Source organism: Juglans microcarpa x Juglans regia, chromosome 8D, assembly GCF_004785595.1.
Source record: "Juglans microcarpa x Juglans regia isolate MS1-56 chromosome 8D, Jm3101_v1.0, whole genome shotgun sequence".
Taxonomy (NCBI): domain Eukaryota; kingdom Viridiplantae; phylum Streptophyta; class Magnoliopsida; order Fagales; family Juglandaceae; genus Juglans; species Juglans microcarpa x Juglans regia.
Window position 1 is genome coordinate 598832 of NC_054608.1, and position 14072 is coordinate 612903.

The 14072-nt window shown below is 37.3% G+C and overlaps 1 protein-coding gene across 1 annotated transcript; it reads right to left on the reverse strand.

Annotated features, from left to right (window-relative positions):
• Positions 1-4179: 4179 nt before the first annotated feature.
• LOC121242104 (zinc finger protein WIP6-like) lies at positions 4180-5451 on the reverse strand. Its single transcript, XM_041140015.1, has 2 exons — positions 5015-5451; positions 4180-4800 (listed from the first exon to the last, which is right to left on the reverse strand). Exons 1-2 carry the CDS (start codon positions 5393-5395, stop codon positions 4336-4338), a joined length of 846 nt encoding a protein of 281 aa, XP_040995949.1. The 5' UTR covers positions 5396-5451; the 3' UTR covers positions 4180-4335.
• Between the last annotated feature and the right edge of the window lie 8621 nt (positions 5452-14072).

Genomic DNA, 14072 nt, shown 5'->3' on the forward strand with positions numbered 1-14072 from the left:
ATTTTGAAGCATTGCACTTGTTTGGCCCGGCCCAATCATTGCACATATTCGGCCCATGCACTTGTTCGACCCGACCCAAGGGTTGCACTTATTCAGCTCAAGCATCATGTCTCTTTAGCCCAAGCATTGTGCCTCTTTGGATGGGCCTTGGGCTTGGCCCACATGTGCCCCTTGGGCTATCACATGCCTTGTTAAAATTAAATCATCTAAGTGTAGCCATGGAGTTTCGAACTCATTCTCTTTCCTTTGAAACAACACACCCTTACCATTGAACCATTGAACCAATGTATCTCTTTGTGGTAGTGGTTCATTAAAATAAATAATAACCCACATTCAATAAATTCACACATTTAATATCATAATCTTCAATATAAATATAATACCAGATTAGTTACTATTTCAAGATTGTTACGAACGAAAATCATTCGATTTCCTGATTAGCCCATGCCCATTCCAAGCAGGAGTGCGTGCATTTAGTAGTCATGTGGGTGCATGTGTGTAAAGAATGGCATACGCAGGTTGGCATGCAAATAATACTGTGTGTGCGTAGCTATCGTCATGCTCGATTGATCTCATGACAGAGAAGCCTTATATATATGTGATCATCTTCATCAATGTCAACTCTTTTCATTGGGGCTCCACTCACCTTCTCAAGCTATACAATGAATACAATATTCAGGTCTGTATAGATTGAACAGGCTTTCACAACTGTGTTTCTATATAACTTGGTCCCAAATTAGCCTCATTGAGCTAATTAACGTTATTCAATCCCTCATGGCACCTTCAAATGTGTACCTTTGGTTGCCGGCCCTGCTCGCCTTTGTCATTCCATTAATACCTTTGGTACTACTTAATCAAATTATTGGTTGGAACCAATTAATTCATTGGATTAATCAATTCTTTCCTGCAGTCTTGTATAGTCATGATGTACAAATGAAGTATCATTGATGGAATATTATAAATTTGTCCCCTCAATTGTTGTTGATGCTATTGGTAAAACCACTTCTGCAATACACAACATACTTGGTCTCGCAGAAGAAAGACCTTCCTTTAGGTAGCTTGTAATCCAAGTTGTGTGCAATTGAAAATATATGTGTACACACACACATGAATATGATCAGATTGATATCAGTTGAAACTTGAATCAGCCTTCATGACAAGTCATGTCTTTCTAACTAGAAAGGATAAAGCTGCTTTCTTCATCCATCTTAGATTAGCTCCAATGGGTTATTTAATTTGCATTTATAATTGACAAATAGCTAATGAATTTTCCAAAAGCCTTCCCCATCTGATTATATGTAAAGGAAATGTAAAATAAATTTTTGCTACAGTACCATCACATATGTGCATATAGAGTTTGAACAAATTTGAATAAGTCTCACCATTCCTGATTTGGTGGACGTGCACTTCTATTTATAACGATAGGAGTTTGTTACAATTGATAATTACAAGATAAGTACACTTGAACATTTGAAATTTAAAGTATATATAACAAATACATTTGAAACTTAAAATATAAAAAAATAGTATCTAAAGTATAACAGATTTTATCTTGCAGACTTGGAGTTATTGGGTTGTTGTGTAGATGAGGTGCTGGTATGAGTTCGTGTGTTGCTGGAGTCATTCTTGTGATCTGAGTTTTCAAAGGTTGTCTTGTTACACCCTCGCAAGTCCAACGGTAAGGGACAGACGTTGATATTGTGACAAAGAAGGGAAAATCGAGCAGAAGAAAGTGGCTTGGTAAGGGTCTTTGCGTGGTGATCACAATTGGAGAGGAAGCGAACATGTATTTGTTTAGAAGCAACCATGTCGCATACAAAATGGTAGTCAAGCTCAATGTGTTTTGTACGTGCATGAAAGGCGGGGTTGGTCGTGAGGTAAGTTGCACCGATGTTGTCACAAGGTTGGAGGTGTTGCCAAAGAGAGACCCAATTCAGACATGAGATGCTACAGCTAGGTGAGCTCGGCTGTTGTGTTTGATAGGGCTTTATACTTTGCTTCAGTGCTTGATAGAGAGACGGTGGGTTGCTTTTGAGAACTCCATGAGATAATGTTGTTGCCAAGGCAAACACAATAACCACTGGTAGATTTGCGATCATCTGGGCAACTGGCCTAATCTACATCTAAAAATACAGTGTGTGGGGTTGTTGAGCTGCTCCTAATCAGTAAGCCAAATGAGATGGTTTGTTTGAGTTACTTGAGGATGCATTTAACGGTTGTCCAATGCTCAGTACGAGGACTTTGTATGTATTGAAAAACTTTGTTGATTGCAAATGATACATCTAGATGTGTTAAAGCAAGATATTGAAGAGAGCCAATTGTGTTGCGATAAAAAGTTGCATCCGAGAGAGAATGACCATCTTTTGTCATGAGCTTGGAAGATGTAGACATTGGCATTGATACTGGTTTGGCCATTAGCATGCTTGTATGATCCAGAAGATTATGGATATATTGATGTTGAGACAAAAACGATCATGCACGGGACTCGCTACAACACCAAGAAAGTAGTGCATGTCACTGAGGTCTTTGATTGCAAATTCAGAATAAAGGTTGGTGGTGATGGACTGAACCGCTGGAGGAGAAGCACTTGAAACAAATAGGGAGGGATCATATTTGTAGCACGTAAAACCAAGGGCAATGAGTTGGGAGTTGAGGCATGAATACCATGTCTGTGGAACTTGCTTTAAGCCATAAATAGCTATTTCCAATTTACAGACATAGTGAGGATGTGTTGCATAGAAACCTGGTTTTGATATTATATAGAGTTTAAATTGATTTGAACAAGTCTCACCATTCCTAATTTGGTGGAGGTGCACTTCTATTTATAATGATAGGAGTTTGTTACAATTGATTATTATACTGAAAGATAAGTACATTTGAACATTTGAAATTTAAAGTATAATAAAGATATTTGAAATTTAAAATATAATAAATATTATCTTAAGTATGACAGATTTTATGATGTTGCAGACTTGAAGTTATTGGGTTGCTGTGTAGATGAGGTGCTGGTAGGAGTTCGTGTTGCCAGTCCTTATTGTGATATAAGTTGTCAAAGGTTGTCTTGATAGTGCATTAATGCTATTCATCAATGCATTTGTTAGGTCGTACGTTTCTCTCTCATTATTTGTTATTTCTCTCAGTTTCTCTTTCTTTATTCATGTTTCTCTCTCTCCATCTTTTTATTTCTCTTTTTCTTTGATGAATAGAGAAGTGCATAATATGGATATCATTACAGATTGAAATATAGATAAATAAATGGGAATGCTCTTATAATGATATCATGATTGCAATGATATCAAGACTATGCCGATCGAGCAACTTATATACAGTGAAGATTGAAGAAGATACACGCCCCACGTACGCACACATATATACATACATATATAAAACATACATACACACATACATACATATATATGTATATATCATTATAAGTACGCATGCAACTGCAGCTTTCTATATATATATATATATATATATATATATATAATTACCCAAGGGTTGTTAATAATGCCTCATTCGTATTTGGATGACGAGTATATATATAAGTATAATAAGTGGCGCGCAAATTTAATTTGATGAAGAGAAATCCGTGAGGCTCAGCAAATGCAGTGCTGAGCCACGATCTAATTAGGTCCAAGGTGGATTTGATCTTCACTGATGAAGGGAATCCGGTAAGTGCGTCAGGAATTCAGTACTACTCGTTTTTCTTATGCTCATTTAAGGATTTTCCTTCGAAAAAGATCGACCTTTCTCTTTTTGTTTTTTCCTTATCCCCAAATTAAGTCAATAAAAAAAAAAAAAAAAAAAAAAAAAAAAGGGACATGGCCTGGGTCATGATGTAGAATGATCAAAGGCAGAGTGCATTTATTTGTTGAATTAGAAACGTCGGGCGTCTTGGTACGTAGTATATGATGATCTATTTGTAGTTGGTCAAAAAAAAAAAAAAAAAAAAGACAACCCTTGTGAAACCAAAAACAGTAAACAGTATCTTGCAAACAGAAAAGAAAGAACCACCCAAAAACAGTAATCTTTCTACGGTCCTGTACCCTCTCTGACGTTAGGTAGGGCTGATGAAAGTGTTAGTAGTGGTAGACGTACGAAGCTCAGAGTCACTGCGCCTTCAGAATCTCAATACTAAAGGCTCTTTCTTTCGCTATCTCTCTGTCTCTCTCTCTCTCTCTCTCATACACACAACACACACTGATTAATGCAAAGAACCTTGGGTTTCATTACGCCGTTCGTCTTCATTCTATTTCAACCTCTCACACAACGGAAAATAGAGGCACTAATTACTAGACCTTAATCTTAGCAAAAGATTAAACTCCAAGTGTATTACCAAAAGAAAACAGACCCATGGCCTCCATTTTCAATGTCTTCGTCATCATTACGTTCTTCTTCTTCTTCACCCTCACACAGCTGATCCATAGAGTGCGGAGCGTGACCTTCTCCAAATGCCCTAACATGGTCCTTAAGGGACCTCTTGTGTTTGAAGTTAGAGCTACAAATACAAAACCAGAGCTTCCCACAATTCTTCTCGTGAGTCCTCCAATCCCCTCGGATAGCGAATGCTTTTCCACATTTTCTGCACCCGTATGGTTTGGCTCCGTGCATTCGCTTGTAATGAGTCTGCAGGGTCCGGAAATCTTTCAACGGCTTTGACCTTGGTTGCTTTATATTGTTCTTGCAACCCTCAGCACAGCAATAGCATGGCAGTCTCAGTATAGAAGAAGACGGTTTCGACCCTCTCAAAGATTCTGGGCCCTTCCGGTATTGTGATCCATGCCCCCACATATGCATCTAAATCTCATATACACACACGCAAAAAATAAAGGAAAAAAGATAATTTGACACAACCAATTAGGGAATGCAATAAGATGGACGTAATGCATATATAATCCACGTCGACAGTGAAAACTGAAAACATATGCATGTTTATAAGCATATGCGATATCTAACAAGAAATTCGACCTGTGTACAGTAACCATAAATCTATTGTTTATGTCTTTCTAACCTGCATGTTGTTGTATCTGTTGAATGTTTTGTTGCAGACAGTGCATGAGAACTGTGCTGGGCCAGCAAGGATCTGTGCGGGAGAAGGAATCCAGTATTGGCCTACAGCAGGTGCAGCGATGTCATTAGGGTTGCTAGAACTGGATCCAGATGGAGGACCAACGTGAAGGGCTACTGATACATCATCCTGATCATGAGGACTAGAAGATGTAGTTTGGTGACGCACAGTGTGGTTAGAGTAGGGAATATATCTAGGATTCTTCCGGATGTGTACGTCAGGAGCTGGTCCAAGAGAAAGAAAAATGCAATTTTCATCAGCTTCCAAACTTGCACTCTCAGTAGTACTAAAGGATGTGTAGGCCGTGAAGGAGGGAGTTTGCATGATGATGTTGATGCTGATATGTGTGAGAGAGAGAGAAGCCAGGGATTGATTATGGCCTTTGGTGGAGGACGGAAAAGTCAATAAATTATAAACAACTGCTGTGCTTATTGGGGTACATATATCGGTTATGTTTGGGGTTCAATAGAAAGATGTTTCTGTCTAGCTAGACAAGTGTCATTAATGGTATCGTGATTGCTTTTTGTTTTTTTTTTCAAGTGTCAACATTTCAAATTATGTTAAGCAATTAGTATGGATAAGTTCTTATATATTTAAGTTTATCTTTCGAAGTAAATTAATGAGCAACATTTCATGATTCCAACTTAATTAATTAAGGAAGTTCTATATCGTTAATTATTAGCTAGCACTTGATCAGCTAGCTTTTGATCTATCTTGTGCATGATATAAGTAAGCTTTTCACGTATTCTTTGGCTGTGTAGCATACTTCAATCCATCTTAAACCAATTATTAATGATACATACTAGTTTTTAAACCCATCACAACTTATTTTATATATTCAAACAAAAATTTCAACATATTTATATTTAAACACATCGATAAAATCTATAAAATACTATTATTCTTAAATTAATTTAGATCATTTGAAATTATCCCAGCATCCAAATGCAGCGACCTTATGTCTTTCGATTTTATATGCGTTTAGATTAATCTTATTGCGCCTTTGTGCTTTTCTTGTGCGAGATTTTCTTTATCTTTTTACCATATATAATTGTACCAAAGAGCTAGCTGCTAGGGTCCAAAATCTTAGATAGGGACAAAAAGCAGCTCCTTTAATGTTGAGACCGCCACATTAATAGTATTGTCTGTTTTGTTTTGGTAATCCAGTTCAGTTTAGGGTTTGCGTATGATCGAGGGAGAGGATTAGTGACTGTTTATACGTTGAGTTAGAGAGAAAAAGGGAGAGGATGAAGACAAACAGTACAATGAAAGCTAAGGTTCTTTGCATTTATTGTGTGTACGAAGTGGCTGTTCGATTAATTATGCCCTTTTTGGTCCCACTTTTTTCGAATAATTAAATCAGAAAGAGAGAGAAGAAGTCGCAAAGTGGTCAAGTGAACTCAGTGATTGCAGAAGGGCAGATATGCATGCAGACAAGGGAGAGTACAGTCACAGACTTTACTGTTCATACGCCCTTTCATGGGGCCTTTGCCAATTGCCATAGATACTGCGGGGGAGAGAGATATCGGTTTTGGGTTTTGGTGGTGACAAAATGTGGGCCTAGAAAGGCAATTAATAAATAAATAAGAAGAAGATTTTTTCTATACAAAACCTATATTTTTTTTCAAACGAATGTAATGTTACAAGATAAAGGAGTAAAAAAGTTGGTTCCAATAATCGTTTTAACTCCACTAATACAACATAAAATGAAAAAAAAAAAAAAAAAAAAACTGGTCTAGAGCTAGTGACTTGTCTCTCCGCCATTTTTCATAGGGAGAAGCCGTCTGAAACGATTTTTCTACGGTCTGAAGATCGAAGTGCAATACTACAATCAAAAGTCACAGTAAATTGTGTTGTTTAGCACTTTGCTGATCCAGTTTGGTTGAAAGCAATTCCCACTTCCTCTTTCTCATGATCTTTTGTTCGCAGAAGCATAAACATAAAAAAATAGTACCCAGTAGATACTTTGATAGGTCGGCAGATAGTCTTCAGTAGCTTTAAAGGCACATGGGAATCTCGTGCCACTGTTGGTGAGAAGAAATTGGTTGGATATGCAAGATCTAAGGCCACTGATCCTATTCTATTGTGCGTGGCTACAGAACACGCACCGTTGCTTGGCGGCACGTGAATCTTATGCACGGTATAGGCCTATATACGTTGAATATAATTGAACTTCCATGAATCAAAATTATTATTACATTAAAAAAATAAATGTGTAGAAATTAATTTATTGAGTATAAAAATATAAATATAAATATAGTAGAAAAAATTATTAGTGGCCAACCATGACCCTTCATTTTTGTAGTTTTTTTAACTTGTTTGTTTTCATTAAATTGTGTAAATTTAAGTTTATATATATGCTCTATCTAGTTATTTACCATATATGCACCTCCTTAAAATGTTTTTAAAATTTTATCTTTTTGTTCATAAAGGTTTTAATTTTATGAATTTTCTCCTTCGAATTTGATAAATTCTTTGAAAGAAAGAAAAAAGGGTTCAAAAGAGTAAGGGATCTTCCTTGCACGGGTGGTGGTGGAAGAGTAGAGAATTACAGGACATAAATCCCCACCCAATTAGCACTAGCTAGTAATTAATTGGCTTGTTTGGAGAAGCAAAACCTGCATGCACTCCTTGCTGTCCAGGAATTAAGCTCAAGCACCCCATAACCTAATTAATTAACAGCATCATTATTTAAAAAAAAAATAAATAGAAAAATAAAAAGTTGCCTTGTTTGGGTAAAGGAATTAACCGGGAAAGTCGAAGCTGGCTTGCTTGTTGGTACGTATATAGCAGCTAGCTAGCTAGCGGAGGCAAACAATACTGCGCGCATAGGATAGCGTACCAACACAAACACAAATATTGCACGATTCCCGAGCTAGTTCTGCATGCAGCTAGTTTCGTGATCTCAGCTTCTATCCACATGCATATGACTTACTTGAGTTACTCCCTCTTATCTCATCTCTTTATCCGAACCAAAAGAGATGGAGATAGAGATAGAGATAGAGATTCACATACTCGTTTACTGGGCAGAGAAGAAGAAGTAGTACTACTGTAGCTAGACGGAAAGCACGATAGCTAGTCTTTTGATCTTCCTATATAAATATACTTTTGTACCTAAAAGATCGATCGAGCGTCGACAGAGATTCATAGTCGTGGAAATTATACATGAAGGCCAGTTTTGAGTGTGTTGATTGCTAATTGGCTACTATATCCAAAAAGTCAGTACATACATATATATATATATATGTGTGTGTGTGAATTAATGCTCTCACTTTTCACCAAAAGTTTAGTGAAAAAGACGGTATAATGTTACAAAAATATATATATTCCAGTACTGTTAATTAATATTGTCACGGGACACTTTCTAAGAAGGCCTCTAGATGAGCACACGAGAACTCGGTAGGTGAGAATTAATATTATGAAAAAAATATATATATTATGAACAACATATCCCATTAATGTCATTGTAGGACGTACAGTTTTGAAGCGAAATTTTCTGAATTAATTAAGAAGGTGTTTTTTCCCTACAAAAGTTTAAGGTCAATTCTAATTCAAGAAGTTAAGGCTGTATTTGGTTGCAACACTCAATTAAATTTAGTCTAATTTTAATATGAATTTAACATATAAACACCCAACTCTCAAATTATTAAACTCATCTCAACTCAAAACCTCTTTACACGTGGGACTCATAACTTTTTTTAACTTAACACATCTTTATATGTGGGACTTACAACATTTTTCAACTTCTCATAAAAAATATTAAACTCATATTAACATCCAAACACACTTTAAACTCAGTTTAGATGGGTCCTATATAACTCGTTCCACTACTCAACTCACTACTATTTATAAAAAACTGTAACTCAGTTCAACATCTAAATGCAGTGAGAGCTGTATATGAGCAGACGAGAATCATGACGTCCCTAGTCAGGTGACATGACATTGTCGGTAAGTTGGATAGTGTTAGCCATCGTGATCAGTTTATTGCCTCTGCTGCCTTAATTAAAAGATAGCTCAAACAGCCATTATTTGATTCATCATTGATTCATGCGATAATCAATCATGCACTCTGATTCTACCATACGTATGTTCATTAGACCACCATACATATATATATATATATATATATATGTTTAGCATGATTATCTATATATATGTGATTCCTACTTTAAGGGGATTTTTTCCTTGCTCATAACTGTACTAGGCGCTCAACTGAGAGTAATAAGTTTCATCTTGATATCCGGTCTCCAGGACCCAAACTTGCTCACGAAACAACTCGTCTACAAGGAAAAACAACCAATGATGGCTGATGGAACGAACAAACCTGATACCACTTGGCCGCATCGCGCTCATGGGGTCTCGTACAGGGTAGAACGGGAAAGACGGAGAACATTTGATCATCTGACAATGGAACATCGACGGATGGCCAATAGAGCTTGCAGAATGAAGCAATCAGGAAGCCATGCTGCATTTAATGACATCACTATCCGAGCAACACGTCATATTAATGACACAACTACTTGAACAACATGCCATATTAATGACGTTGTTGTAGAGGCACGCCACATCAAAGGACCCTGACAAAGGAAACAATAGTGATGACGTAGGTCCCACGGGGGTAGGCACAATCTGTCCCCTTCAGACTCCTGGTTTGAATAGCAATTTTCAAGTACGAAAAATGATCTCTGGTCTCTAGACTTTCTCATTATTTACGAACTTCCAAAATACTCTATTAACATTGGCACCGAAAACTCCCCGACCCTAAGACCGCACTCTCCTAGCTACTTTCTTCTTTGTTTTCGTAGGCCTAGTCTTGAAGACCTGAATTGCTGGAACCTAACCCAAAGACGTACGAAACACGGCGTTAACACCTACTATCCACCCCTCCCATATCCTATTCTAGTTAGAGTGGCCTAATCAACGTCCGCATCTCATTTCTATCCATATTTCTGATTGTTTGTATCCGCTTGCTGGTGGACAAATTGATACCAACTAATCTAATAATAAATTCTCACAAAAACCACGAAATCGCACATACATATAAAAACAAATTGCACATAATCATAAATACATCAAGAATACTACAAATCCAATAAGAAACCTCATATCTATACCTAAATTTTCATATTTTGTGTATAAAAATATAGATCCACAGTTGTGGTCCATAAATCCCATTAACCCACAGTCGCAGTTTTTGGTTATAAAACTAGCAATTGTGGGTTATTAACTTACAGATCCAAGACAACGATTGTGGCTTAGGTCGTAGAGACCCATGGCCAAGCTGTACTGGTCGTACTGTTGTAGATTGAAGCTTAACTATGACCCATGACAATGTCTTGACCATGGTTGGAGAAGAAGAAGTAGGCTAAGAGGAGGAGAAAAAGAAGAATAGAAGAGGATCAAGAGAAAGAAGAAGAAGAAGTGTAGCAGGTGATCAGAGGTGCCGACGTCAAAGGAAGAGAATAGAAGAGAGAGAGAAGACAGGAAGGTGGGTGGAGGAGAAAATGAGAGAGAGAGAATAAAGTTAGGGTTTGAGTGTATATACGGGCGAGCTTGTGAAATTTTGATAGAATCCCACCTACTTATGTATCTTTTAGTTAGGAATGTAAAATCACCACTTGTCCCAAAAGGATAAGCTGATGGGAAGAGATATATTTTATTATTTATTTTATATCTTAACACTCCCCCTCACATGTGGGTCAGACTTTCCCTCAATGGTTAATCTAACACGTGGAATATTTAATTAAATGTGATAGAGTGTAGAATCAAGGTTCGAACTCAGGATTTCTGCTCTAATATCAGTTGTTAGGATCAAACACTTATCACTAGGCCAAAAGCAATTGCTATTAGCAGATGCGCCACTTTATTTCCTTATACATTTTGGCAGCGTAGAGCCCAGCATGTATATATGATGCGGGTGGACATGAGGGGCTTCGCAGTGTACACAAGGTGCACTGATGGGTTGGGCTGTCAAGCATCGATAGACTCTCATAAGTCTAGCAAGTCTCTAAGGGAGATCGCTGAATCCCATAATCCAACAATCTCCCCCCAGCGACGCCCGATGGACTCGAACCCACAACCTCGCTTTGATACTATCTGAAATCACCATTTGTCCCAAAAGTTTAAGCTGATGGGAAGATATAAATTTTATTATTTATTTTATATCTTAACAAAGAACCCACCTGCATCCTCGCTCAGGGCGGGCAGCTACTCGTCCCCTAGTAGGATGGGTGAATTGGGCAAGTAGACTTGGGTGCGGTGGCTAGCCCTAAGAGTAATTATTGTTTTAATTATTTCTATTACATAATTATATGCTGTATTTAGTTAGCGTAAAGAGTTTTTTTTATTATTTGAAGTAATAGACGAAACTCACGCGATAACATGATAAACGTTTATTGCGCCAAGAGTGAGATAAGCATGCGGCGTAAGTACGGATTCTTGCTTCTGCATGCACGACTCCAAGTCTCCAATTACCCTCCCTGCAAGATTTTCGGCCTGCTCCATAATGTAACACTACTTCTCCATCATATGCTTTAAATTAGGGAGACTCATCACTCATGAAATGGGAGGGAGGGAGAGGGAGGGAGAGAGAGAGAGAGAGAGAGAGAGAGAGAGAGAGAAAGATGAACTTAAAGATCAGTAGATGAACGATCAGGGCCCGGCTTCGTGGGCCTCCTCACATGAAGAGGTTTCCATCGAGGAGACAAGAAAATAGAGGGAGTACTGAGACTGATCACAGAGAGAGAGGCGGAGAGTCATGAAATGGTTTGAAATGATTTTTAGGATTTCATCGTTCTGCTGGCGAGTGAAAATTGTCATGCACCAGCGCAAAATGTTTTTTTTCCCTTAAATTCAGTTCTTTTCAGATGATTTTGAGTGAGACTTTGAAAATATGTGTTCTTCCGAGAGCCTAGATGTCATAGTACTTAGTACGTACAGTTCACTCCTTAACATTTCGTTCTTTGTTGGTTTTGCTATCGCTTGAATAATTTGAAGAAAAATAAACCTGCAGCCTTAACTTTTATGTTGCAGGGCCAGGCCGGCTTTGGACTTTCAATAGGGCAGCCCTCTAAACGTATTGTAACTGGACCAATGCATACAACAATAGATGTATCGGTTTTCTTTTTTCCTTCTCCAAACTTGTGATTAAGGAGCCCAAAATGAGCCCAGATGTAAAGCTCATGAGGTATATACATAGCCTGCTTGTAACAGCTGCCCCATTTCATGCCCTACGATCTCACATTCCATGAGAAGTCCTCCTGCAAACAGAAGTGGTTTAGTTTTGGTACTTTTGCATGCTGCTTTACTCTCTGTTCATGCATGCAGATCTGCATGCATATGTTTAAAGGGATCTGAAAAAGCTAGCTAACTAAGAGCTTTCAAAGATCGAGCCCTTTTTCACTCCACTTGAAGATCACTTGATTGCTTTCCGATCTATCTAAAGCCATGCATGCTCGCTCATTAAAGTAGCAAAAAATGAAAATCTCCTCGATTTTATCCACAGATGAATACAAATCACACCAAGGCCATGCAGCTTGTTTGTATATATATTCCTTCGGCTCGAGATTTCACGTTACCATTTCTTTTTCAGTACTGCATGACCGGGAGATTCTTTTTATGCTTTTCCCATGTATAGACTTATTTCTAAGTGTTTTTCTACGTACCAATCAATCAATAAATATTCTCTCTTTCGATATGGACCTCCAAGGATAAAATATACTCAGTCCAAAATAAACTTACTAGGCCCCAGTCCAAGGGGAGAGGTTCCCGTTCCATCACTAGAAGATAAAAGAAGAGAAAATACGGGGAGACAATGAGAGGACAAGGAAAAGAGGGATTGATGTTAGAAGAAAAACCATCAAGGGATAAGAGTATCAGAGGGAAAAAAGCAAAGCAGAAAGAAAATGAAGATGTCAAACACGCAAGGAAAATGTAGCCAATTTTGACCACTCCTGAGGGGCACATGAAAAGAGGAGAAAATAAAAGGAAACAGCAGATGAATCCAAGGGGACTCTTCAACTTTTTCTTCAGTTTCTTCAACCTCTCGAAAGGAAAAGGAGCTCCAGAGACAAGATCTACACTAGAAAATAAGCCTCCAATATCCATTGTACAGTGGAGACGAGAGATTATGAGGGACTGTAAATAAGCTTATTATAGTGGATATTCCCTCCCAAAACCCTCGTGGACGTAGGCTTTATGTCGAACCACGTAAATATATATGTCTCCCTAATCTCTTTTATATTTTCAGTATTTATTTTTAATTTACTGCCATGGACATACACACAGCCGGCAGCTGCAGCCTGCACCAAATCACACAGATCGAAGCCCAAATCGTCATAGTGGGCCGGAAATGACTCTTTCTCCACTTCCGAATTATTATGCGATATTTGGCATTAACTGGACCCAACTCTTGAAATCTTAAGTTTTGCACGTACGTATGAAATATATATATATATATATATATATATATATATATATATATAGACTACATTTCTGTTCTAATTTAAGATCATTGTCCATGGTAATATCTCAAAATTTCTTAAGAGATAGAATAAAGTTCAAAATTTAGGCCTTCTTTGGTCTAGTACTAAACTTTCCAAAATAATTTTAAAACGATATTTAAATTCAGTCTAAATATCTTTCAATCTCAAAAGAATATTTTATTTCAATTTTTTGTCCAATCATTCTTTTAAATCTAAGTAGAAAGTAAAAAATATAAAAACAAAAACAAAAATACCAAAAAATTACATTTAAATAATTTCTAAACTCTACTAATTTATTTTCACAAATCTAAATTCAAAACATATTTCAAAAAAAGGATTTATTAAAATTTTCCTTTTAGATAGAGTACTAGTACTACTACTGACTCCATATATCCTTTAAAAAAAAGGCCTGCAAATTAGCTAGGAAGAGTAGAAAGTTGCTGTCCTAATGGGTATCATCAATCACTACTGCTTGGATCGTGGTTTGCCACTTAACACTAAACGTGTCTCCATATTGA